At 46.8% G+C, this 27,252-nt stretch overlaps 1 protein-coding gene across 1 annotated transcript in view; it reads right to left on the reverse strand.

Moving 5' to 3' along the window:
* Positions 1 to 20,309, reverse strand: part of KIF26A (kinesin family member 26A) — a 194,518-nt gene extending 174,209 nt beyond the window's left edge. Inside the window, exon 1 of the mRNA XM_040332379.1 lies at positions 19,639 to 20,309. Within this exon, the coding sequence (XP_040188313.1) occupies positions 19,639 to 19,773 (135 nt within the window). The 5' untranslated portion in view covers positions 19,774 to 20,309. The remainder of the gene's footprint in view (positions 1 to 19,638) is intronic.
* Positions 20,310 to 27,252: the final 6,943 nt, after the last annotated feature.

The raw sequence follows: 27,252 nt of genomic DNA on the forward strand, positions 1-27,252 counted from the left end.
AACGACGTAAACATTTCGAATTTCGCGGCGGGAACGGCGGCCATACTTAACATTACTATTCCACTAGAGCATAGCTCTAACTTTAGGCGGCCTAAACGGCGTAAAAGTACTGCGTCAGCCTGACGTTCGTTCGTGAATCGGCGTATCCCCTCATTTACATAATTTACGCCGGCCGCAATGGAAGCGCCATCTAGCGGCCATCAGCAACATTGCAATCTAAGATAGGACGACGCAAGCCGTCGTATCTTAGATATGTTTAAGTGTATCTCTGTTAGAGAATACACTTAAACATAGATCGGTGAAAATTCAGAGTTAGGTCGGCTTATCTGTAGATAAGCCGGCCTAACTCTTTCTGAATCTACCTAATGAACTTTAAAGCGGAGGTTCACCATCAAATTGAACTTTCTAGCTATGCTATCTGCAGCCTTAATAAAGGCTTGTAGCGTTGTCATTTTTTTTTTAAAATCTGTACACTTACCTGTCTTCAGCCTCACTTCCGGGTCTTCTTCCTTGCGGGGAGTGGGCGTGTCGCTCCTTTTCCCCGACGGGGAGCTCTGCGCAATGTCTCCTGGGAGTGAGTGTTGATCCTCCCAGGAGACGCGCTGTGCTCAAGGCATAGATGATTGACGTGCGGGTAAAGCGCGTCACGCCTTCCGAAAATATCCGAGGGGGACACGGCGCTATACGACGTTATACGACGCCTGCGCCTGCCGTGTAGAGCTGACTGCGCAGGCGCCGTATAGTGCCGACTCGCAGCTCGGAAATCTGATGACACGCATTGTGCGACAGGGGGAACTGTTTCACAAGCCGTGAATCATCTAATCCAAGCATAGGAACGCCCAGTCCAGAACCCAGAAGCCCTGGACAAAATTACAATATAACGGTATGTGCGGGGAGAAAAAAAAAAAGACCTACATACAGTAAATGTCCTTAGTATGCTGAGTCTACTGGATTTAATTTTAGAAAAAAAATTTGGGTGAACCCCTGCTTTAATGGCATCCCAGTCTTCGTTCGTAGGGTTCAATATTGAGATGGCCCACCCTTTGCAGCAATAACAGTTTTAAATGTTCTGGGAAGGCTGTCCACAAAGTTTAGGAGTGCATAAATGGGAATGTTTGACCATTCTTCCAGAAGCACATTTGTGAGGTCAGGCACTGATGTGGAGGAGAAGACTTGGCTCGCAGTTTCCTCTCTAATTCATCCTAAAGGTGTTCTATCGGGTTGAAGTCAGGACTCTGTGCAGGCCAGTCCAAACTCGCTCATCCATGTCTTCACGGACCATGTTTGTGCACTGGGGCACAGTCATGTTGGAAAAGGAAGGGGCCATCCCCAAACTGTTCCCACAAAGTTGAGAGCATGAAATTGTCCAAAATGTCTTAGTATGCTGGTCCCTAAAAAAATTCCCTTTACTAGAACTAAGGGACCAAGCCCAACCCCTGATCATAATCCCCCTCCACGAAATAATTTGGACCAGTGCACAAAGCAAGTTCCATAAAGACATTTATGGAACATTTAAAGACATGTATCTGAGTCCTGACCTCAACCTGGTAGATAGATCACCTTTACGATGAATTAGAGAGGAGACTGCGAGCCAGTCCTTCTTGTCCACATCAGTGCCTGACCTCACAAATGCACTTCTGGAAGAATGGTCAAACATTCCCATAGACACACTACTAAACCCTGTGAACAGCCTTCCCAGAAAGGTTAAAGCTGTTATAGCTGCAAAGGGTGGACCAACGCAATCTTGAACCCTACGGACTAAGACAGGGGTGCCATTAAAGTTCATGTGCATGGAAAGGCAGGTGTCCCAATACTTTTGACAATATAGTGAATGTTTCCCTTTTGCCCTATTATAGCAGTGATTTCTAGAAATATAATTTAATATGTCTTCACTATATGACCGTTTTCTGAAGCAAGTCCCCAGTCTCCAACAACTCCTACAGCATGTTCACAGTCTCTGAAAATCTACTAGTGTATGGCCAGCTTTAGACAGTTGTCCCCACTGGAAGATTTTCCCTCTAATGCTGTTCTGATGGCAACCTTTTTTTTTATTTTTTTTTTTTTTTTTTTTAGGAGGGTGAATTTATTTATTTGGGCACAGACAGCAATAAAAACATGGCAATAGTTCTAACCCCTCACCACTCTATCCAAACCTAAAGAAAGGTTTTGCTTTTTAGGTATTATTTAAGTGTAAAATCTTCAAGTGATCCAGCCAATGTACAACTGGGTCAAGTAGCTGGAATTTGAAAGAAATATATAAATAACCAAAACGTAATTTTTGTTTTGAAGACAGTGGGGAAGTGTTAAGAGCCCCTGGTAGGTTTTTATTGCTGTCTGCCTCGGATATTCCCCATCTGTCCTAGTAACACTGAGAACCAATTGCAAGGAGGTGGCGCTCCGCCCCTCACTGCAATATATATATATATATATATATATATATATATATATATATATATATATATATATATATATATATATATATATATATATATATATATATATATATATATATATATATATATATAAAATTTATTTTTTTCCACAGTGCTTTTGAGGAAGGGGGTGGGGGGGATGTGGCAGTGGATGGTGACAGTAGTTTTTTATTTTTACGTATTGATTTTTTTACAATTTAAAATTTGTTTTTACTTATTTTCACAACGCTTTTTGGGGGAAGGGGGTTGGGCAAGTGGACAGTGTTGGTAGGGCAGGGGGAGTGGTGTTTGGTAGTTATTTTTTTGTTTTGTTACCATTTAATTGTTTTCAATTTTTTTTACAATTTAATTTAATATTTATTTACTTTTTTTTATTTTTATTAGACTTGTTGGTGGGCTTTGGTGAGCTATCAGGGGTCTAGATCCCGGACATCTCCCCCTTGAGACAGAGAAGGACTGAGAACAGAGATTCCCCAATCCTTTTCTCAGCATTGAAGTTGAATGAACAGGAGACAGAGGCTCCTGTCCATTCATAAACTGAAAGAGTAAACACAGTAAGCTCAGTTTTCACAGGACACAGGGGCGAGTGCCGCTCACACAGTGTCCAATTCAAAAAAGGAGGGGGCCGGTAAATGAAATTTACCTGTCCCTTCCTCCGCTCTCCATCCTGACACATCCCACCAGCAGCTAGTGGGCGAGGAGGGAAGCCAGCTGTGGGGGAAGAGGGGGGGTGGAGGAGGACAACAAAAAGCCGCAGGAGAACAGGGGGGTTGAAGGAGGACATGGAGGGGGGCTGGAGAAGGACAGGGGGCCAGAGGAGCAGCCAGAAGGGAGGACACAGAGAACAAATGGGAATGTATACCTTTTTAGTCAACCTCCATGGGAGGGGGAGAAGGAGAAGCGGCTCACTCCAAAGCCGGGCTGTGGGTGTCTATATACACAGACATCATAGCTCTACCTAACTGCAAACTACCTGAAGGAGATCCAGGCGCAAAGTCTATCAAGGAGGATTATCTCCGCTATCTCAATTCTAAGGAGTCTGTGGCAGAGACTTTTCCCTTAAAGTTCCAAGTGATACTCTGGCTGCCAGGTCAGTGAGAGAGGCCTGTCCAGGTACACTATACCCACTCTGGCTGGAGTGGCGAAGAAAACAAAGTGTTGTTGGAAGCAGGATGGTTTCCTTATTGTTACACCTGAATCTGCTGTTTCTTCTACTGCATCTTTACTCTTCACTACAAGTTTTATTGTTTTTACCCGGCTGGGTAATAAAGAGCACAGACATTACGTTATTCTTGCTTTCACCATACACCCCTAGACGGCGGAGGAGCCACCAGGTAACATGCCACCCAAAAAAAAACAGCAGCTCCTTCGGGGGTAGTGCTACATTATTAATGCAGAGAATGCATGAAAGTGGTCCTAAATGCTGAAGATTTTTTATCTTCATGCATTCTATGCATGGACGTAAAAAAAACCTTCAGTGTGCAGCTTCCCCCTCAGACCACCTGAACCTGATCCCGATCCAGTGATGTGCACAAGAGCAGAAGCTCTCCTGGGTTTCTGCCTCCTCATTTACTGAGACACAGCAGTGGAAGCCATTTGCTCCCGAATCTGTCAATCACAGCTAGTGAGGGCCAAGTCACGCCCTGTGTGTCTCATAGACACACAGAGACAGCTTGGGAGTGAACATGTACAAGTGCTCCCAGAGCAAGCAGATTACCATTGAGGCACTCAGTAGGGGTGAGGGGTCAGGAGCGCTGGAGAAGGACCAGACAAAAGTTGGATCGGGGCTTACCTGCACAGAGCAGGCAAGTATGACAAGTTTGTATAAAAAAAAAAAACTGAACCTTTCCAAACCGTTTAAGGTAAAAAATGTCCTGCCTTTAGAACCACTATAACAAGCACTTAACCTTTGTAGCATGTAGGGGCCACACTGCAAGGGTGGATGTTGTAATTCCTGGTGATCAGCTTTAAGTAAATCCCGATTTCCTTCCATAAGTAACTGCACTTTGTACTGTTTGCAAAAAGTCTGTTAAGGTTTTACTATACACAGTGTTCTTAACTTATGCTTTTAATCACTAACATACATCAAATACACAAAATATATGCCTTATTAAACACAGTTAAAGAACTAGGTGCATTCTAAACTTGAAACCTGCATAACATAAATTAATAAGATTACAGAAGTGATCTATGCAGGACAGGTGACAAGTTACCAACAATACAAACAATGCATTCACAAAAAAAAAATGAACCCCAAGTTAAACATATTCTGCAAATACGATACAAATTTGGGCCCGGATTCACATACATTGGCGCATATTTATGCCGGCGTAGCGTATCTAAAATACGCTACGCCGACGTAGCGCAGAGAGGCAAGCACCGAATTCACAAAACACTTGCCTCCCAAACTGCGCTGGGTTCCCTCGGCGTAAGCCGTCGTAGGTGGAAGTGGGCGTGAGCCATGCTAATGAGGCGTGACCCCATGCAAATGATGGGCCGAGTGCCATGCAAGTACTTAAAACTAACAGCACATGCGCCATCCCGTGGACGTATCCCAGTGTGCATGCTCAGAATCACGTCGGAACTACTCCCTAAGATACGACGGATCACTGCCTACGACGTGAACGTAACCTACGACCAGCCCTATTTACGTACTACGTAAACAACGTAAAATACGACAGCTGTGTTCCCTGGTCCATACCTTAGCATGAGTTGCGCCTCATATAAGGGGAATAACTTTATGCCGGACGTACGACTTACGCAAACCGCGTATATTATGCGCCGGGCGCAAGTACGTTCGTGAATCGGCGTATCTCCCTCATTTGCATATGTGCATAGAAAATCAATGGGAGCGGCAAATGTGCCCAGCGTAAATATGCGCCCACGATACGACAACGTAGGCAAGTTACATCGGTCGGATGAAGCCTATTTTTAGGCGTATCTCAGTTTGTGGGCACGGCGCATGGATACGACGGCGCATACTTACACTTATGCTGCGTATCTCGAGATACGTCGGCGTAAGTGCTTTGTTCATCCGGGCCCAAGTATACTAATATAAGTACAAGGACCTAAAATGTAAACACTTCTTACTATTACTAAGTAGGTTGAATCAACAACTGGTTTTGAACACCTCCCAGGGACTCCAGAAACCATTTCTCCCCTCCAGAGTTCTTGATTCTGCCCTTACCAGTCATTACTTTCTGTCTGCCGGTTTGCTATCAAGCAGGGAGACCTTTGCAATGACCGTTGCTGTTCTGCCTACAGAGACCTCACTCCTGAACTCCAAGAAGTGTACAAGTGACTGAATCTGTCAATACATAGCCAAAGTTGAACATAACATAGTTACATAGTTTGTCAGGCTGAACAAAGAGTTCATCTAGTTCATGGGGTGTCCAAACTTTTTTTCAAAGAGGGCCAGATTTGATGAAGTGAACATGTGTGAGGGCCGACCATTTTGCCTGACATTTTCTGAACCATTAAAATTAAATGAAAATGAACTAATATACTGCCCGACAAGAATTCTCTTACCTTTGTGGCTTTGTGGGATGAAGAGTCTAAGGATGAGCTTGGGCGTGTTATATGGATATACCGTATTTATTGGCGTATAACACACACAGGCGTAGAACACGCACCTTCACATTAAGAGGGAAGTTTCAGAAAAAAAATAAAATAAGGGCCAGTGCCCATCAATGCAGGCTCACCATTGCCATGAATGCAGGCTCACCATTGCCATGAATGCAGCCTCACCATTGCCATGAATGCAGCCTCACCATTGCCATGAATGCAGCCTCACCATTGCCATGAATGCAGCCTCACCATTGCCATGAATGCAGCCTCACCATTGCCATGAATGCAGCCTCACCATTGCCATGAATGCAGACTCACCATTGCCATGAATGCAGACTCACCATTGCCATGAATGCAGCCTATTGCCATCGGTGCAGCCTGATTGATGCCCATCTACAGTCTTGGAGGGTACAGGGAGGGGGTCGGGACAAGCACCAACAGATTACATACAGGAGAATCTCTTGTTTACTTGGCGGCCTTTCTATTACAAAGGATGGCAAGTAAACAGGAGATTCTCCTGTATGTAATCTGACAGCACTCGTCCCGCCCCCTCCCTGTCCCCTTCGAGGCCAGAATGATTATATATATATATATATATATATATATATATATATATATATATATATATATATATATATATATATATATATATATATATTGTGTGGCCCCCCCAACGAATCCCTGAGGTGCTCTGGGATATGTTGGGGCCACAAAAGAGATATATTCAAATTATCAGTGGGGCAGCAATTGGCCCGCGGGCCGGCCTTTGAACATGCCTGATCTATTTCAACCAAAAGGCAAAAAAATGGGAAAAATAATACTTAAAAAAACATATACAGAACCCTAAAACCAGATTTTATCCAGAGGAAGGCAAAAAAAAAACTTGAAGCCTTGTCCAATTTGCTCCACTGGGGGAAAAAAACAACAACAAAGAAACATTCTCCCCGATCCTCTGGTGCAGGTCCTTGAAGCAAGTAGAGATCACTGAGGTAGTGCTGTCTACTTTACCGATTTCCAGCTTCAGTAAGGCCCGGAGCGAGAGAAAATAAAATGAAAGATAGTGCAGGGCCGGTGATCTGCCGATATGGTTCCTCCTATCGGTATGGTTCCCCCCTGGACTGCGCAGGCGCAATCCGAGCCGACGAAAATCACCGAACCTGATCAGCTGTAGCAACAGTTCCAGGGTGACGTGGAATTCGCTGTAAGTGGCCAGTCGGCCTCAGGTCCTCGCTTTGCTCAGACGGCTCGCTGCGCTCGCTAGGCCTCCTGGCTCTTTTTTTAACATCCTCCAAGTCCACGGGGATGTTAAGGAATGAGTCTGGATGCCGCGCATGCGCCGTGTACAGCTGATCAGGTTCAAAAATTTCCATGGGCTTCGTCTGTCGAGCAGGGAACCATATGGATAGGAGAACTAGCTTGACAAGACAGCGGCATGACAGTGTGAGAAGGGGTAGCAACTATGGGGTTAAGGATTGTAGGTGGAGAATGGGAGAGAGGTGGATTGGTTGGAGAAACAGAATGAGGAGGGGTTTGTGGTAGTTAAGGGATAGCTGGGGTCTCCTGAACAGCAGAGAAGGGACAGGTGACAAACCAGGTTTGGTATATTCATAGTTACATTGGTCCAAGTTATACATAACTATAAAATATGATTACCTAGAATTCCTCTTTAACCTCTTGATGACCGAGGACGTCTATGGAGAAAAGTGCCAAAATAGGCCCGGTTGTCAAGTTGTTAAATCTGTTTGCCAAAAAGCTACTGGAAGTAGCGTACTACCCTCTCTCTTGGCAATGCTTTATAAAGACAGAATTTGAAATGTTCAACAAAAACCCGAGCAAAAGGAGCCCAGGGCAAGTGTTGCCAATCACCAGTCTTGACTCAAAGTCATAGCTGAATCCTAATTTCTCTAAGCAAACCCACATCACACCCACCCACCCACAATAACCCAGTTTGTTCTGGTGTCCATTATCATCAGGGCAGCAAGCGATGGAAAATGCAAGCTTTAGACCCCTTTCACACTGGGGCCACGTTAGCGATGCAATCTAGTACATACAGTATAGATAAAAATCATATAATGTACCTGTAGTTTCTAGTTTCGTTTTTGCATGTTGTTTCCTACCTCTCTGCTGTACAGAGCCACAGAGCCAATACAGGACAGTGATGGTTTGGAAAACAAAACTGATTGGTGCTGAGGGGTTTTAGACACACAGTAATCACACCACCTTGATTAGTGACCACAGAGAGAAAGCTCTCAGTACTGTGGTTATCAGGAAACAGACAACCAGGAAGTGTGGAGATCAGAGAAGAATTACAGCAACTTGAGAGCAAAAACGAACAATGAGGACATGAAAACAGCACGGCATTAAAGGTAAAGGAAGCTATTTAGATTTAAAAAAAAATCCTTTACAAACCCTTTAAGGTAAAAAAAAAAAAAAAACAAGGCTTTACAACCTTCAGGCTATAGTCCCGGGTCTGGGATACCAAAACCCAGGGAAAACGTAAAGTCCAGTCTCCTCTGTTCAGACTCAACATTCTGAAGGCCCCTCCAGCTGTACCTTTGAGAATCCTGTGTCTTCTGCCTATACTCACACAGTGGCAGGGCCTAGCGTTAAATCAGTGACCCCCATTTACACAAACATTTGGGATAATCCTAGCATCCAGACATTGACCTGGCCTTGGAGATCTATTGGAACTTTTGGATGAAACCACTAATCCCTTGATTTATAACATTATTAGCCTTGCCTGTTTATAGTCTTCCATGCTGACCTAACTGTTTTAATTTCAAATTTGATGGCAGCAGAACAAGGCTTTGATATTCACCTCATTTCTCTGTTCTCACTTGAAAAGACAGGCTCCATTTAATTGGTTGACATCGTTCCAAGAACTTTGCACCATAACAAATGGAATAACATAAACCTATCGTATGTGAAACGTCATGTACACTAAACTGAAACGATGTAAGAAATAGTTTAATGAATAATGCCTAGTAATTAGCAGTGGAAAATGTGCAATTTTGGCACCTGCCGTTTTAGAATTTACTTGGCAAAAAGCATTGCTTTATCCAATCAGTGATTGCTGAATATCCACAGAGGCATGATGCTAATAGGAGGCATGTAAATAATGATGGCCTTTTGTGCTCCGCCCCTATTATCAATCTTTTTTTTTGCAGGGAGTTTTCTTCTGAAAGCAGCATGCTACCGCTATACAGATCACAAAAGATATCACACGGGACAATCATTGATTTACAGAGAATCTTGGAACTCCTCTTAAGGCTCCATGCACACATTTTTTTAAGCTCCTAGAACAGGGGTGTCCAAACTTTTTTCAAAGAGGGCCAGATTTGATTAAGTGAACATGCGTGAGGGCCGACCATTTTGCCTGACATTCTTTGAACCATTAACATTCTGCCTAAGTGTGTTCGTCTGAGCAACTAATACACTGCCCAACAAGAATTCTCTTGCCTTTGTGGCTGTGTGTGAATGAATGACTTGTATAGCGCAACGCATGCGAACTGAATCGCCTCTGGGCGCTTTTTCCAGCCAGTATCTGCTTGGTTGGTGTGGTCATTTTTACCCCGTAGGGGTAGCCTCACCATTGCCCGAATGCAGCCTTACAATTGCCATGAATGCAGCCTTACAATTGCAACCAATGCAGCCTCACATGTGCCATAAATGCAGCCTCACATGTGCCATAAATGCAGCCTCACATGTGCCATAAATGCAGCCTTACCATTGCCATCAGTGCAGCCTGAATGATGCCCATCTGCAGCCTCGGAGGGCAGAGGGAGGGGGCAGGACTAGTGCCGACAGATTACAAACAGGAGAATGTCTTGTTTACCCTGTGGCCTCTTTAATACAAAAGTCCTGCCTCCTATGATAGACAGAACAGTCGTCCAATGGCATCCCAGGAGACGGGACTTCCAATAGAGACGCTGCTGAGTAAACAGAAGATTCTCTTCATGTAATCTGATGGCGCTCGTCCTGCCCCCTCCCTGTCCCCTCCAAGGCAGTGCCAATAAATACAGTATATATCTTTTGTGGCCCTGGGGGCCACAAACAATATATATATCCAAATCCCCAGGGGGGCCATAATAAAGCAACAGGGGGGCCGCATTTGGCCCCTGGGCCTGACTTTGGACATGCCTGTCCTAGAAGCTATTATTAGCATTTTCGTTCTGCTCCTAGAAGCTAAATAGAGTTATCCTATGTGTCCATCCACACTACTTTAGGACATTAGCATTTTTTGACCTTCAGCATCTAGGAGCAGAAAAAAAATGTTTTTGTAGAGTTTCTTGGCGCGCTTTTCCAGCCGAAACGCTACAAAAATGCTAATAAAAAGCTAATGCACCTAAACGCTCCTAAAACACTACTAGAAAAAGCTATTAGCAGCATTTTGTATCCAGTGTTTTTTCCAGCATTTTTTATCTCTTGTGTGCATGGAGCCTAAGGCCCCTTTCACATTGAGGCGTTTATCATGCGGTACATCGCTAAAAATAGCGCTGCTATACCGCATGAAAAAACCTGCCCTGTAGTGTTCAATGTGAAAGCCCGAAGGCTTTCACACTGAAGCGGTGCGCTAGCAGGAGCGCTCCAAAAGTCCTGCTAGCCGCATCTTTACTGCAGTGTAGGAGCGGTGTGTTCACCGCTCCTATACCGCGCCTTCCCATTGAAATCAACGCGGGCGGTATTAACCCTTTTTCGGCCACTAGCGGGGGTTAAAACCTCACCGCTAGCGTCCGAATATCGCGGTAAATACGACGGTATAGCCGCTCTACAAATAGCGCGTCTATACAGTCACCGCGGCTCCACGCCTCAATGTGAAAGAGGTCTAAAAGTCCCTGCTCCAGTTTCTACCTAAAGATAGTGTACAGGATTCGTACACAAATGTGTCCAGAAAAGGTCACACAAAAGGAAATACAGTACAGCCTTGGTTTTGCAAGCATTATTTGTTCCAGAAACATGCTTGTAATCCAAAGCACTTGTATATCAAAGCATTTTTTTTTACAGGGTATAAAAGAGAAGAGAGGCACCTCTAAGGGTAGCAATAAGTTGCTAAATGTTGTACCTTCATTAAATGTAACCATATTGCTACACTTAGAGGCTCCTCTCTTGTTTTTTATACTCAGTTGTGACATGGCGCTACTCTTATATCAAGACATCGCTTGTATATCAAGGCAAAATTTATTAAAACATTTTGCTTGTCTTGCAAAATGCTCTCAAACCAAGTTACTCTCAAACCAAGGTTTTACTGTACAGAGACAACGCTAACCAGAAATTAAAAATTGTGAAGCTTGGTGCTGCCCCCTTGAGACCTACTGTGTTAACTGCAACCTTGCAGGAATGATAAATATGATACAGCATTTCCAAACCAGGAATGGGCTGAGGAATAGGCAGAAAAGGTGAACACTCTTCTTCTAATGACTGACAGCCTATACAGGAGATGCGTACTAAGAATTTGGAGGCTGCCATAACTGACCTTTCCTTTACAAATTCTGAAAATTCCTTTTTCTTTTTTTCCCCCTCGTTGAATTTAAACTTTTAAAAAGGTGGCATTACAGCTTTATAGATGCTTGGCCACGCTCTGCAGGCTGTGCTAGCCCAGAGGGAGGTCGGATCAATCATGAACAAACAACCGTCCTCTCAAGTCTGTGGGCAGCTTTGGGGCAATGCGCTTCCCCAGACACAAGATACATAGAAGAATGTAGATTAACAGATTTTGGCTAAACTGGACCTAGAGGGGTGGGGAGGGGTTAATTGTAAGCACTTGGTAATTGCACTTTATGAATTAAAGATGACATTGATCAATACTTCATTGGTATTTAAAGCCTTCCTAATATTTGCCACCTTACTATACCGTGATACCACTGTATACAATGTAACATTCTGTTCACCATTCTTTTCTTTTAGGATAAAGTGAATGCCAGTACCTGTATAGCATATTTCATATAATACAAATGACCACTTTTTTCTCTTCTTGTAAAGACATTTCTATCCAAAAGTGTTTTCATTTCAAATTGCAGTGTAGAGATATGAAAAGCCTTCTCTACTTCGAGATCCAGTACCAGTATCTGGACCATCGGCGCCATCTACTGTTCATGGATAGGAATGACACCTTTATTCCCTCTGGTACCCCTGGATGCGGTTATGCTCTCTGAATTTGTCTCAAGCTAACAGAGGATGACAGCCTGCAGTTTAACCCCAGGCTGAGGCACCTTTTCATGGTGCACTTTCCAATGAAAAATCACACATTTGTCTGATTCAGATTAAATTTTAAAGTATTCTATATATGTAACAACATTTTTCAACTAGGTTGGGAAAACGTAAAGTGCCTTAAAAATGCAAATTATTTTATATAATCCTGACAAGAAGGCCCATCCATTACAGAGTACATTAATAGTTAAACTGTTTAACTAGTCTAGAGGCTGGCTAGATATGCTTTTGTTGGCTGAAAGAACTACCGACAGGCTGGCATGCATTAGGACAGCAAATCAAATGTGGGTCCAGGCAGAACAGCTGGTCCAGTACAAAAGCATATACAACCAATGTATGTCTTGTATGGTTCTATGAAAGGACTTGGTATTTTAGGCTGATGTGTGTGATTAGCAATGACAGTAGTAGGATGGCCTAGGTAGAGGTTGCATGATGGCTCAATGGTTTTCGTTTTGACATTAGACCACACAGTTTAGAATTACATTTTTAAATGTCTGACTTTGCAACTCGAAACAAAGACAGCAAAATGCATCCAAACAAGGCTATCCACCCACTGTGCCATGGCACTGTAGCCAGCGGAAAACAATCCCAGCATGCTCTCTGGTTGGAACACTGCGATTGGTAAAAAAAAAACAGCAGCCATGCCATGATCTGTTTAGTATCACCCAGATTATGTTGGGTCATCACAGGTTTTACACACGTGGATTTACTAAAAGTCTAAATCTGGTGCAGATGTGCACGATAGCCAATCAGCTTCTAAATTCAGCTTGTTTTATTAAGCTTTGACAATAAAACCTTGAAGCTGATTTCTATGCAGAACTTGCATGCTCCAGATTTAATACATCCCCCTCCCCATAGAGTTTTGGGCTTGATCACCAGCAGGCAGGGCCGGCCTTTGGGGTGTGCCAGGGCGCCATGGGCAACAGGGGCGCCCTGCGGCCACCCAGAGGCGTACTAAGGGAGGGCGAGCCGCCCCCGGGTACCACACACTGGGGGGGTGTCAGACCGGCACCCACCTCCACGATTGTTTTACACCCACGGTGGAATTTGTTTCCTCTATGTGTATGTTTAGGTGACCAGGGGGCGAGGGGTGAAGATGGGGGGGGGCGCCACAGGATTAGCTCGCACAGGGCGCCTGAACACCTAAGGCCGGCCCTGCCTGCAGGTTTCAAGCAATTTTCATTGCATTCATTGTCACAGGTGACCAGTTCTATCCATTTGTGGCTCCCACAACCACAGATGTTGCAACAATCAAATCTAAACCCTGGGTGTCAAAAGTTGGGTACCTTATGTTGGTGCCCATTCTAAAAAGGTGACCATGGACATAAATAAAATACCAGTTGGCTAAAATGCACATTTTGGACCAGGGCATCTGCACAGACCCACAAACAGCTATTAGGTCATAAATATAAAAACCTCCCAAAAGAAAAAAAAGAGGCAGGATATAGAATTCAGAAAATAATTATGCAAATCGGACTCTCTGTTTATTGCTGGACAACACATAATGAACAGTCTTAACAATGAGTATAGTCAGGACAAGGGGTGGGCAGAAACCCTGGGTGCAGTGTGTATTGTAGGAAGGCGCCACAAGTTCATTCGCTGACAGGAGTAGTGACAGCAGCAAGGAGAGAAGGGGAGAGGAGGGGAAAGCCGGGAGGAGCTGTGGTCTGTGCTCTCTCTCCCACTCCTCATAAGCTTGCATCTAATGAAGGGGGGGGGCACAATTTGGCTTCTTGGATGATGTTGTCCCAGCACCGAGTACACACATGCCTGATTCATCAAGGGCCTACCTCACAGACATTGGCTTGGGCCCAGACAGTTTTAGGAAGTGTGCACAAGGGACAATACATCACACATAACTGTTCCTTTAACATACCCAGGTTGTTGTTTTTTTCTGAGTTTACTTTCTTCCATTGTTAAAAATACATTTTATGAACACAGTGAGGCATAAACGCTTTTATGGAACAATTTCATAAAGCCGATCATCAAAATGCACAATTCTGAGCAATGATGATATTGGATATGTTGGAAGCAAACCTGTTCCTATGAACAATGGGATGAGCAATATGTTGTTTCCAAAATTAGTGACAGAAATCCAATTTCTATGGGCACTTTCAGCGCTGTTCCATTGTTAAATTTAAATGCCTTATAGGCCATAACCGAGTTGTAATATGCTCTGGTCATGCCACAATTAACCAGCCCAGCATGGGCTCTGGATGGCGCATGTCGCTGCGAGGCCAGAAGCCCGTACAGCCTGGGCAGATTTGTCATACAGATTTAATCCAGCTCAGTGGGAAGGCGATGGCTCCACACATTACATGGTCTGTTGAAGCCATTACATTTGGTTTCCCCCCTTGATACTCTCACTATAAATAATACACCTGTGCTATTTTAAAAGTGGCATTGTCTGTCCCTTTGTGCGCAAATTTTGATTAGCATACATTATTCAGGAGCTTGGCTTCCTCTGGGAGCTCCCAGGAATGTGGATCTGTCATTTCTGGGGGGTGTGAGGGGTGATTATCCATACAGTGAGAAAAAAAAAGCGTCCTTGTATAAACAGAATGAGAAAAACATGTGCTCCAGTCATATGTGCAGTCGTCTAAGTCTTGCTGAACGCTGTGCATGCACACTCCTTAATGGTCAACCTTGGGGCAGATTGTGTAGCCCTGCTGTCACTCTGTGGGACCTGAGTATGCGTGTCTGGTTTAAAGATTTTAAAAAGAGATAATGAGACACTCCAGCATGGCTCTAGCAATGCCCTAAAGGCCAGCGCAGCAGCGAAGGGGTTAGCCAGAGCTATTAAAATTTAATCTGTTCTACATCTAATACATCTCTTCTTCTGCTTCGCTTCTCCTGAGTTGAGTGCATGGATGAGGCACAAGCCGAGCGTGGCCTTTCAGCGCCCCCAGTGGAGAGTTAAGTGTTTGCAGCCTCAAGGCTATATTAGAGGCAGATTGTAGTCATAGGAGCGCAGTCTGCAACCAGACTGTGAGCTGTGAGGGTGTACCAGTGGGTGGAAACGTACATGGCATCATCTCTCAATACTGCTGCTTTATTCAGCGGAGTAGGACAAAGAGCAAATAACCCATAGCAACCAGATTTCAGTTTACTACTGCACTATTTTCTTCCCCGTCGCTAAGCCAACTGGACTAACCTGAACGTGGAACTTTAGTGGAAAAAAAAAAATGGGCGAAACCGCAGGATTTTTATCATGGAACACTACGGGGGTGATTTACCAAAACAAGTGCAAAATCTTGGGAAGCTGTACATGGTAGCCAGCTTTTAACTTCAGCTTGTTCAATTAAGCCCCGACATAAAAAAAATGGAAGCCGATTGGTTTTCCAGATTTTGTACGCTACAGTTTTAGTAAAATCAACCCCATGTCTCTTCTACATTAAAATGTATTACCGGTCTGTCTGCACGTGCAGTTCATTGTACAATTTCAGCCTCTGTCGAGATGAATAAACTCCCGTCGTGCACAGAAGTGACATCATCTTGGCCTGGCCAATCGGAGCGCGGAAGCAGACCGGTCGAAGATGCGAGGGAGCTGAGGGACTCCGCAACGCTGGAGTGGAGGAGAGTATAGTTCTGCTTTAATATCAGTAACCCTAATGCAGCGTTTCTCAACTCCAGTCCTCAAGGCGCCCCAACAGGTCATGTTTTCAGGCTTTCCATGATTTTGCACAGGTGATTTGATCAGTTTCACTGCTGTAGTAATTACCACAGCTGTTTCATCTGAGGGAAATCCTGAAAACATGACGTGTTGGGGCACCTTGAGGACCGGAGTTGAGAAACACTGCCCTAATGGATAAATGGATAAAATCACATTGCAATCCCAAGTACTGGCTTATCCTTCATAGGTCTTGTAAATATCACACAGCCTCCTAAAACAGACTAGAATCTTACATTACCAATCCTCTACACAAATAAAAATAGAAGCTATTTATTTTTACAGATTTGGTTGAAATCATGCAAAAAACAGCAAACTTTTTTTTCAAAATTGCTGGTTTATAGACGTGCTACAGCCCAAATATCAGTCAGTTTAGCCAAACGCAGACTTCCTTCTGGCGCTTCTTAGAGCTCATCAGAGCAAGATCGGTAGGTCTATAGTTTTTTCTTGGCCCCATGGTGGCCCATGGCAAAAAAATCCCAGAACGTTGAAACTTAAACCAGAGTTTTGGGGATGGGGAAGGGAAATGCAAACAAGAAAGGGTGGTGGGGGCAGGCTTGGCATGACAAAAAGGCACAGACAAGATAGGAGCTGATGCTTGACACCAACCTTCAGCAAGTACTTTACAGTAACCAATACCATAGACAAAGCCTACCAGATGCCTGTACAGTGTACAACTTGGATACAATTATGAAGAAAGACGCCCCACCCGCCCCAGTGTGAAAGTAGCCTAAACCTTACACAAGCATAGTCTATCTGCAATCTAGAAGATGCCTTAGCCATTCCACGCCCTCCAGAATAATCATAATCAGCAATAAAAAGAAAAGGAATAAAAAGTTCAGGGAAATGTGTCTGTTGATTGATGGAGAGGGAAGGGCCCTGGCCACCTCCCTGTAGGTATCTACTGTCAGACTTTCATCCCCACATTATTAACTCTTGGCAGGCGTCAGCTCCTCTGCAGGGGCGGCAGCAGCGCAGGTCCCCAAAGGAGGCAGAGCTGTGCGCTCTATTTGCCACAAGCCTGCTAGGCTGTAACAACTTCTTTAAATATTTCATATGATTGACTTAATGCTGGAGTGAGATCACTCCTCAACCGCCAGCATCAGGTATAATATGTAATGGTGCTTCCATTACCCTGGCAAGCCCTGAAGAGTGTTTTATTAATATGACGCCATGCGCAGAGGACTGCGAGCCCCTGAATGCCCTCTGCTTTGGCATGCAGGCACTTGCAGTCCCACAGCCACACCTTAGAACAGGACAGTCAGCTGCTGGTGACATACAACTGCCACAATGCCCTTGTACAATGCTGGGACTTGTAGTTCCACAACAATGGCCATCTTTATACAATTCATCTAATAACCGGTGACTCAGCTTACAACCATGGTGGTCTTAAACTATTAAAATGCATTTTTTTTTTTTAAACACAAGATTTTTCATTTGAAAGCCAGACAGAATGCTAGCCATGTGTCTATCCCCATCACCTTCTGTGTATTATAAATGAATCATTTACTGTTATACTTTATATTTTTCCATCTTTTGTCAGCTTTTAAGACACATTCAGATGGACCCGATTACAGTACTAGCTGGGACTCAAAAACCCTTTGATAAAAAAAAAAAAAAAAAAAAGTTGCATTTTGCAGAATTACTCTATTAATAAAAGAAGAACGCTTTGCTGGTAATGTTACAATGTAATACATCATGTGTTTAACATGCCATTCAATCTTTATTTATTAAAAGGTATTTATATAGCATCATACAAATATACATTTACATCAGTCCCTGCCTTAAGGAGCTTGCAATCTATAGTCCCTGCCTTACATACATACATATACTAGGACCAGTTTAGATAGGAGCCAATTAACCTATGTCCAATGACACAATCAAAGCCATGTATGCACGTATGGTGTGTATAAAGCAGCAGGTGTTCCAGCATTAAAAAAAAGGGCTGGAGCACGTGCTGAGAAGCTGCCAGCAGCAACATCAAAAGGGGAGCCGAGAGCCTCATGAGAATCCTGAGCCACTGGTGTCAGATGCGGCGTTACAGTGATGCTGGATGGCACAGTGCGCTGTCCATGGTGCTGAAACCCCGGTGTGCTGTCCATTGTTCTGAACCCACCACTGTGCTATCCATGATGGTGAACCCTCAATCTGCTGTCCACGATAGCTAACCCCATACTGTTCTGTCCATGGTGGTAAACCCCCCAATGTGCTGTCTATGGTGGTGAACCCCCAATGAGCTGTCCATGTGGGTGAACCCCCAATGAGCTGTCCATGGGGGTGAACCCCCAATGAGCTGTCCATGGGGGTGAACCCCCAATGAGCTGTCCATGGGGGTGAACCCCCAATGTGCTGTCCATGGTGGTGAACCCCCAATGAGCTGTCCATGGTGGTGAACCCCCAATGAGCTGTCCATGGGGGTGAAGCCTCAATGTGCTGTCCATGGGGGTGAAGCCTCAATGTGCTGTCCATGGGGGTGAAGCCTCAATGTGCTGTCCATGGGGGTGAACCCCCAATGTGCTGTCCATGGTGGTGAACCCCCAATGTGCTGTCCATGGAGGTGAATACCCTACTGTGCTGTCCATGATGATAAATCCCCAATGTGCTGTCCATGGGGGTGAACCCCCAATGAGCTGTCCATGGGGGTGAACCCTAAATGTGCTGTCTATGGTGGTAAATCCCCAATGTGCTATCCATGTTGGTGAACCCCCAATGAGCTATCCATGGTGGTGAACCCCCAATGAGCTATCCATGGTGGTGAACCCCCAATGAGCTATCCATGGGGGTGAACCCCCAATGAGCTATCCATGGGGGTGAACCCCCAATGAGCTATCCATGGGGGTGAACACTCAATGTGCTGTCCATGGTGGTGAACCCCCAATGAGCTGTCCATGGGGGTGAACCCTAATGTGCTATCCATTGTGGTGAACCCCCATTGTGCTGTCCATTGAGGTAAATACCCTACTGTGCTGTCCATGATAGTAAATCCCCAATGTGCTGTCCATGGTGGTGAACCCCCAATGTGCTGTCCATAATGGTAAATCCCAAATCTGCTGTCCATGGGGGTGAACCCCTACTGTGCTGTCCATGGTGCTGGCTCCTCACCCCATAGGTGCTGCCCATGATTGTGAACCCCTCAGTGCATTGTCCAGGGTGCTAAACGAACCCCCACCCCTATCTTACTGTCCATGGTGGTGAACTCCCAGCGTGTTGTCCATGGTGGTTACACCCCCTCCCCCCTTCATTTCCTAGTGATGTTCATGGTACTGACCCCCCTAACCTACTATCCATGGTGCTGAACCCCTAGTGTTCTGTTCAAAGTGCTGTGCATACTGTTGAACCCCCAGTGTGCTGTCCATGGTGCTGAACCCCCAGTGTGCTGTTCAAGGTTCTAAACCCTCATGGTGCTGTCCATGGAGGTGACCAATTCTTGTAATGTTGATGGTACTGAACCCCCAGCCTACTGTCCATTGTGCTGAACACCTAAGTGTTTTGTTCAAGGTGCTGAACCCCCAGTGTGCTGTCCTCAGTACTGAACCCCCAGTGTGCTGTCCTCAGTGCTGAACCCCCAGTGTGCTGTCCTCAGTGCTGAACCCCCAGTGTGCTGTCCTCAGTGCTGAACCCCCAGTGTGCTGTCCTCAGTGCTGAACCCCCAGTGTGCTGTCCTCAGTGGTGAACCCCCATTCTGCCGACTTCCCCACCCAGCGCAGGTTACAGGTTGCTGCCAGAACACAATACCAAGCGGTGAAAAGTCCCGGGACTTACCTTTGCTCTCCTCCTCAGCAGGTGGCTGGTAAATCCAAAAATGATGTCAGAGTCCAAGCACAGAGCTCCCAGGTCCAGCAGGTTGGGGTTCTTCCTCTCCGGGGCGCCCGATTCTGGGGAATTCTCGCAAGCCATATTTAGGGGTTGGTGAGCCAAATCCAGCTCCCTGGAGCGGCGCAGGGACGCGGCTATCCGTCCATCCTGAGCGGGGAGCCGGCGATGTGTTCTGTCCAATGCAGAAAAGAAAAGGGAAAAAAAGCCCAAATCACTTGTATGTGAGTGAGCTCAGTGTGTGCACCCCTCCCCCCTCACTGTCCCATCATCACACCGGCCGGAGGAGACCCCCATCCATCAGCAGCGAGGAGCGAATGCTATCCCTCCATGTGATCATCAACTCCTGGCAGCGCTCACCGACGCCACCTCTACAGCAGCGCTCCGCTCCGTGCATAGAGGACGCATACCATGCGCTGGGGGAGCCCGGCTCGGCCGGAGGAGCATGGAGGCACCTGAGGAATGGAATAGCACTTTAATTGTGTCCGCACAGCTCAGCACATGGCATGATCCGTGCTGGGGCAGGAGAAGTAGTGAGCTGGATGGAGCTGGACTGAGCCTGTGCGGAGGATTGCCTGCCTTGCATAGCGAGCCTGCCTGGGACTCCCACACTCACAGCACATCTCTGCTAATAGCCGCCTGTCAGCGAACAGCTCAAGAGCCAATCCCAGCAGGGCTGTCCTCAGGCTGTGACGTCACAACAGCAACTAACCCTACTGGCAGAGCCTTCATTGTAAGCCCAGCACATTCCCTGCCAGGCATCCGTCACTGCTAGCTGCTGTCCCTGGTCACTGCTGTCCCTGCTAGCTGCTGTCCCTGCTAGCTGCTGTCCCTGGTCGCTGCTGTCCCTGCTAGCTACTGTCCCTGGTCCCTGCTACCTACTGTCCCTGCTAGCTGTTGTCCCTGCTAGCTACTGTCCCTGGTCACTGCTGTCCCTGCTAGCTGCTGTCCCTGCTAGCTGCTGTCCCTGGTCACTGCTGTCCCTGCTAGCTACTGTCCCTGGTCGCTACTGTCCCTGCTAGCTACTGTCCCTGGTCCCTGCTAGCTACTGTCCCTGCTAGCTGCTGTCCCTGCTAGCTACTGTCCCTGGTCACTGCTGTCCCTGCTAGCTACTGTCCCTGGTCACTGCTGTCCCTGCTAGCTACTGTCCCTGGTCACTGCTAGCTACTGTGCCTGGTGACTGCTGTCCCTGGTCACTGCTGTCCCTGCTAGCTACTGTCCCTGGTCACTGCTGTCCCTGCTAGCTACTGTCCCTGGTCACTGCTGTCCCTGGTCCCTGCTAGCTACTGTCCCTGATCCCTGCTAGCTACTGTCCCTGATCCCTGCTAGCTACTGTCCCTGATCCCTGCTAGCTACTGTCCCTGCTAGCTACTTTCCCTGGTCACTGCTGTCCCTGCTAGCTAATGTGCCTGGTCACTGCTAGCTCCTGGTCACTGCTGTCCCTGGTCACTGCTGTCCCTGCTAGCTACTGTCCCTGGTCACTGCTGTCCCTGTTAGCTACTGTCCCTGGTCACTGCTGTCCCTGCTAGCTACTGTCCCTGGTCACTGCTGTCCCTGCTAGCTGCTGTGCCTGGTCGCTGCTGTCCCTGCTAGCTGCTGTGCCTGGTCGCTGCTGTCCCTGGTCACTGCTGATCTCTGGTCACTGCTGATCCCGTTATCTGCTGATCCCCGCTGATTCCTGGTACCTGCTGCCCCAGGTCACCGCTGTACCTGGTATCTGCTGAACCTGGTCGCTGCTGTCCCTGGTCACTGGCTGGGCTTGCCCCATAAAGAGCAGCAGATCAGGGTCAACATGATTGCCATTATTCCCCAGTTGTAGTGCAGGCAGAGATGAAAGTGTGAATAAGCTGATGAGGGATGGGGCCAGATAGCAGGGACAGCAGTGACCAGGGACAGCAGTGACCAGGGACAGCAGTGACCTCATCAAAGAAGGCCAGTCCTTCGAAATGTGTCAACCTGAGGGGTCTCATCCAGGACCCCCCACTCCCAGGTTTGGTGATTAAAGCAACCGATGAGTAGACCTGTGCACTGTCGAAAAATTTGTTCACTTTCGGTTTTTTTTACATTTTTCGGGTCAGTCGTTATGATTGAAATTCGTATATTCGTAAATCCAAAAATTCAGAAATCGAAAAGAAAAAATAATAATAATAAATAACGTAAAATAAATAAATATATTTAAGAAAAAGCTATTTTAATACTAAAGGAACCATTTAATAGTTAGCAATAGTTAAGTTATTATTAGTTAGTTATTATTTCGGATTTTTGGAAATTCTCAGTTTTTTTGGATTTTCGCTCTTTTGAATTTTTATATTTGGATTTTTGAATTTTTGGATTTTAAAATTTACAAAATGTTTGGATTTTGATTTTTCACATTTCCGAAATTTCCGAATTTCTGAATTTTCGAATATTCCAATTTATGAATTTTCAAGTTTTTAAGTTTACTTACGAATATTTAGAAAAAAAATAGTTAAACGGATTTTCATTAATTCGGATATTTGCGAATTTGTCGAAATCCGTTAAAAATCTAATTTGGAACAAAACGAATTGTACATGTCTACCGATGAGAGATAGCCACACATGTGGCCTGACAAGCTTGTTTTTAACTTATGTTTATGAGTAGACATCTTTATGATTTTGTTCATATTTTTAAATAAATCTATTGGATAATGCACTAGGCCAGGGGTCTCCAAACCCCGGCCCGCGGGCCACATCCGGCCCGCTTGTGTGTTTTATCCGGCCCGCTGTGTAAACAAAGCTGCCCATGCTACCACACCATTTTTTTTTAACTAGACAAGCAGCGCCGTTTTTTTTCATTGGCTGCTGCCTGGGACCACCGAGGCTTGGCACCTCCCCTCTTCCCGCCGCTGTATCAAGTTATGATCCCTTCACGAGTGACATCACAAGTGCGGCACCTCCCCTCTTCCCGCCCGCTGCTACACTCGTGGAAGGATCGTTAATTCAAACGAAGTTTGGAAGTGCCGCACCTGGACGTCACTCGTGGAGGAACTGTAGCTTCAAACAGTGGGCGGGGAGAGGGGAGGTGCCGCGCCTGGACATCACTCGTGGAAGAACTGTAGCTTCAAACAGTGGGCGGAAGAGGGGAGGTGCCGCATCTGGACGTCACTCGTGGAATTACTGTAGCTTCAAACAGTGGGCGGGAAGAGGGGAGGTGCCGCGCATATGATGTCACTCGTAGAGGGATCATAACTTCAAACAGCGGGCGGGAAAAGGGGAGGTGTTGCACCTCGGAGACGGGAGCTGCAGAAGAGCTGCAATCAGCTAGTATGGAGGTAAGAGGCTGACAATGTTATTGTGTTGCACAATGCTGATAAGCACACTACAGGGGAGATTGCTACATTGCTGTGCTGAAGGGAACATTGCTGGGGACACTGCTGATGGGGACACCTCTGATGGGGACACAGGTGTCCCCATCAGCGATGATAGGGACACCGGTGTCTCCATCAGCGGTGTCCCCATCATCAGAGTCCCCATCATTGGTGTGCCCCTCAGCAGTGTCCCTATCAGCAATGATGGGGATGCTGCTGATGGGGACTCCGCTGATGGGGTCACTGCTGATGGGGACACCGCTGATGGGGACATGTGGTTTTACCGCTGATGGGGACACCGCTGATGGGGACACTGCTGATGGGGACACTGCTGATGGGGACACCGCTGATGGGGACATGAGGTCACTGCTGATGGGGACACCGTTGATGGGGACACTGCTGATGGGGACACCGCTGATGGGGACAACGCTAATGGGTACACCGCTGATGGGGACACTGCTGATGGGGACAACGCTGATGGGGACATGGGGTCACTGCTGATGGGGACACTGATGGGGACACCGTTGATGGGGAAACCGTTGATATTGTCACTGCTGATGGGGACACTGCTGATGGGGACACCGGTGTCCCCATCAGCGGTGTACTCATCAGCGATGATGGGGACACCGTTGTGTCCCCATCATTTATTACGGAGGCGCAGGGCAACGATTTTGCCCTGCACCCCCGCAATTTTTTTTGCGCTGCCCTCGATTCACGGAGCAGAAGCTCCGTAAATTGCGTGGGCGCACCGGCAAAATGCCCGGCGCAAGCGCGCGCAATTTAAATGATCCTGTAGGGGGGCGGGAATCATTTAAATTAGGCGCGTTCCCGTGCCGAGCGTAGAGCGCATGCTCCGTCGGGAAACTTTCCCGACGTGCATTGCGGCAAATGACGTCGCAAGGACGTCATTTGCTTCAAAGTGAACGTGAATGGCGTCCAGCGGCTTTCACGATTCACTTACGCAAATTACGTAAATTTTAAATTTCGCAACGCGGGAACGACGGGTATACGTAACATTGGCTGCCCCTGCTAATAGGGGCAGCCTTACGCAAAAACCGCCGTACGGAAACGACGTAAATTGCGTACGCAGGGCTCGCGCAACGTTGTGAATCGGTGTTAGTATGCAATTTGCATACTATACGCTGAGCACAACGGGAACGCCACCTAGCGGCCATCGCAAGAATGCAGCCTAAGATATGCGGGCATAAGAGCCTTATGCCGCGCATATCTTAGGCTGCAGTCGGCGTAACGAGGTTCCTGAATCAGGAGCACTCGTTACGCCGGGGCAAGTAAGCAATTGCGCTGTGTAACCTATGGTTACACAGGCGCAATTGCTTCTTGAATCCGGGCCATTGTTTTCTTATTTTTTTTATTCAAATGTTTGATTTTTCTCCAAAAAAAGTACGCTTGTAAGACTGCTGTAGAAAGTATTGCAAACGACCGCCATTTTATTCTCTAGGGCAGGGGTCTCCAAACCCCGGCCCGCGGGCCACATCCGGCCCGCTTGTGTGTTTTATCCGGCCCGCTGTGTAAACAAAGCTGCCCATGCTACCACACCATTTTTTTTTAACTAGACAAGCAGCGCCGTTTTTTTTCATTGGCTGCTGCCTGGGACCACCGAGGCTTGGCACCTCCCCTCTTCCCGCCGCTGTATCAAGTTATGATCCCTTCACGAGTGACATCACAAGTGCGGCACCTCCCCTCTTCCCGCCCGCTGCTACACTCGTGGAAGGATCGTTAATTCAAACGAAGTTTGGAAGTGCCGCACCTGGACGTCACTCGTGGAGGAACTGTAGCTTCAAACAGTGGGCGGGGAGAGGGGAGGTGCCGCGCCTGGACATCACTCGTGGAAGAACTGTAGCTTCAAACAGTGGGCGGAAGAGGGGAGGTGCCGCATCTGGACGTCACTCGTGGAATTACTGTAGCTTCAAACAGTGGGCGGGAAGAGGGGAGGTGCCGCGCATATGATGTCACTCGTAGAGGGATCATAACTTCAAACAGCGGGCGGGAAAAGGGGAGGTGTTGCACCTCGGAGACGGGAGCTGCAGAAGAGCTGCAATCAGCTAGTATGGAGGTAAGAGGCTGACAATGTTATTGTGTTGCACAATGCTGATAAGCACACTACAGGGGAGATTGCTACATTGCTGTGCTGAAGGGAACATTGCTGGGGACACTGCTGATGGGGACACCTCTGATGGGGACACAGGTGTCCCCATCAGCGATGATAGGGACACCGGTGTCTCCATCAGCGGTGTCCCCATCATCAGAGTCCCCATCATTGGTGTGCCCCTCAGCAGTGTCCCTATCAGCAATGATGGGGATGCTGCTGATGGGGACTCCGCTGATGGGGTCACTGCTGATGGGGACACCGCTGATGGGGACATGTGGTTTTACCGCTGATGGGGACACCGCTGATGGGGACACTGCTGATGGGGACACTGCTGATGGGGACACCGCTGATGGGGACATGAGGTCACTGCTGATGGGGACACCGTTGATGGGGACACTGCTGATGGGGACACCGCTGATGGGGACAACGCTAATGGGTACACCGCTGATGGGGACACTGCTGATGGGGACAACGCTGATGGGGACATGGGGTCACTGCTGATGGGGACACTGATGGGGACACCGTTGATGGGGAAACCGTTGATATTGTCACTGCTGATGGGGACACTGCTGATGGGGACACCGGTGTCCCCATCAGCGGTGTACTCATCAGCGATGATGGGGACACCGTTGTCCCCATCATTGGTGTGCCCATCAGTGGTGTTCCCATCAGCAATGGTGATGGGGACACCGCTGATGGGGACATAGGGTCACTGCTGATGGGGACATGGAGTCACTTCTGATGGGGCACTGCTGATGGGGGCACTGGTGAGGAGACCGCTGATATTTTATACATAACTGATTTTTTTTCGGCCCCCGAATACTTTTAAAATTTACAATGCGGCCCTCGTGTTGAAAAGTTTGGAGACCCCTGCACTAGGCCATTGCGCCCTCTTTTCTTTTTCTATTCTCGCAGCACTGCCAGAATGATAGGAGGGCAGCAAGGTATTTATGAGATTATCCACGATTTGACCGGACATCTGTGACACTACACAATCAGCTGACTCTAGCTCAGGAGTTTGTTGTTCACACTGATGAAGCAATAAGGCGAAACATGTCGTGATAACATACGACTATTCAATCTTTGTTCAACTGGAACTCTCTGGGCCAGATCCACAAAAACAGGCGTATATTTAGGCAGGCGTAGCGCATCCAATATGCGCTACACCGCCGTAAATCAGAGTGGCTTCTAGGGTATCCTCAAAGAACTTGCTCCCATATGCGGGCCGGCGTAACGAAAATCTGCCGGCGTAAGCCCGCGTAATTCAAAGTAGGCTTGGAGTGGGCGTGTTGTATGGTAATCTGGTATGACCCCACGTAATTGACGCTTTTTCTGAACGGCGCATGCGCCGTCCGTGGATGTATCCCAGTGCGCATGCGCAAAATCACGTCGCAAATAGTCAATGCTTTCGACATGAACGTAACTTACGCAAAGCCCTATTCGCAAACGATTTACGCAAACAACGGAAAATTCGACGCTGTCCCGACGTCCATACCTAACATTGCGTACACCTCATAGAGGCAGGGGTAAGGTTACGCTGAAAAAAGCCTTACGTAAACGACGTAAAAAAATGCGCCGGGCGGACGTACGTTTGAGAATCGGCGTATCTAGCCAATTTGCATACTCTACGTGGAAATCAACGGAAGCGCCACCTAGCGGCCAGCGTAAATATGCACCTAAGATCCGACGGCGTACTAAGACGTACGTCAGTCAGATCTAGCCCACATTCAGTCGTATGTTGTTTTGTGGATACAAAACAAAGATACGACAGCGCATCGTAGAACTTACGCGGCATATCAATAGATACGCCGCCGTAAGTTCTTTGTGGATCTGGCCCTCTATATTTAAATAATGGAGATGTTCAACAAAACTCAACGACTTGACATGTTTTGTTACGTTTATAATACAATTATATTATGTTTTTATATATACTTGCATGGTTTCTATTATTTACTGTAAAGCACCACTATAATCCCTTCCCAAACCTCCTCCCATTTACATATATTTTAGGTGGGTATGTAGCAGTTTGCCTGGATTTGAGCTTTAAAAGCAGAAGGCAAAGCAAACAAAGATTTAGGGAGCAATTATGTATTCTGCAGGCAGCTGGGATTTGCACAGTATTCCACG

Source organism: Rana temporaria, chromosome 13 (genome assembly GCF_905171775.1).
Source record: "Rana temporaria chromosome 13, aRanTem1.1, whole genome shotgun sequence".
NCBI classification, from domain to species: domain Eukaryota; kingdom Metazoa; phylum Chordata; class Amphibia; order Anura; family Ranidae; genus Rana; species Rana temporaria.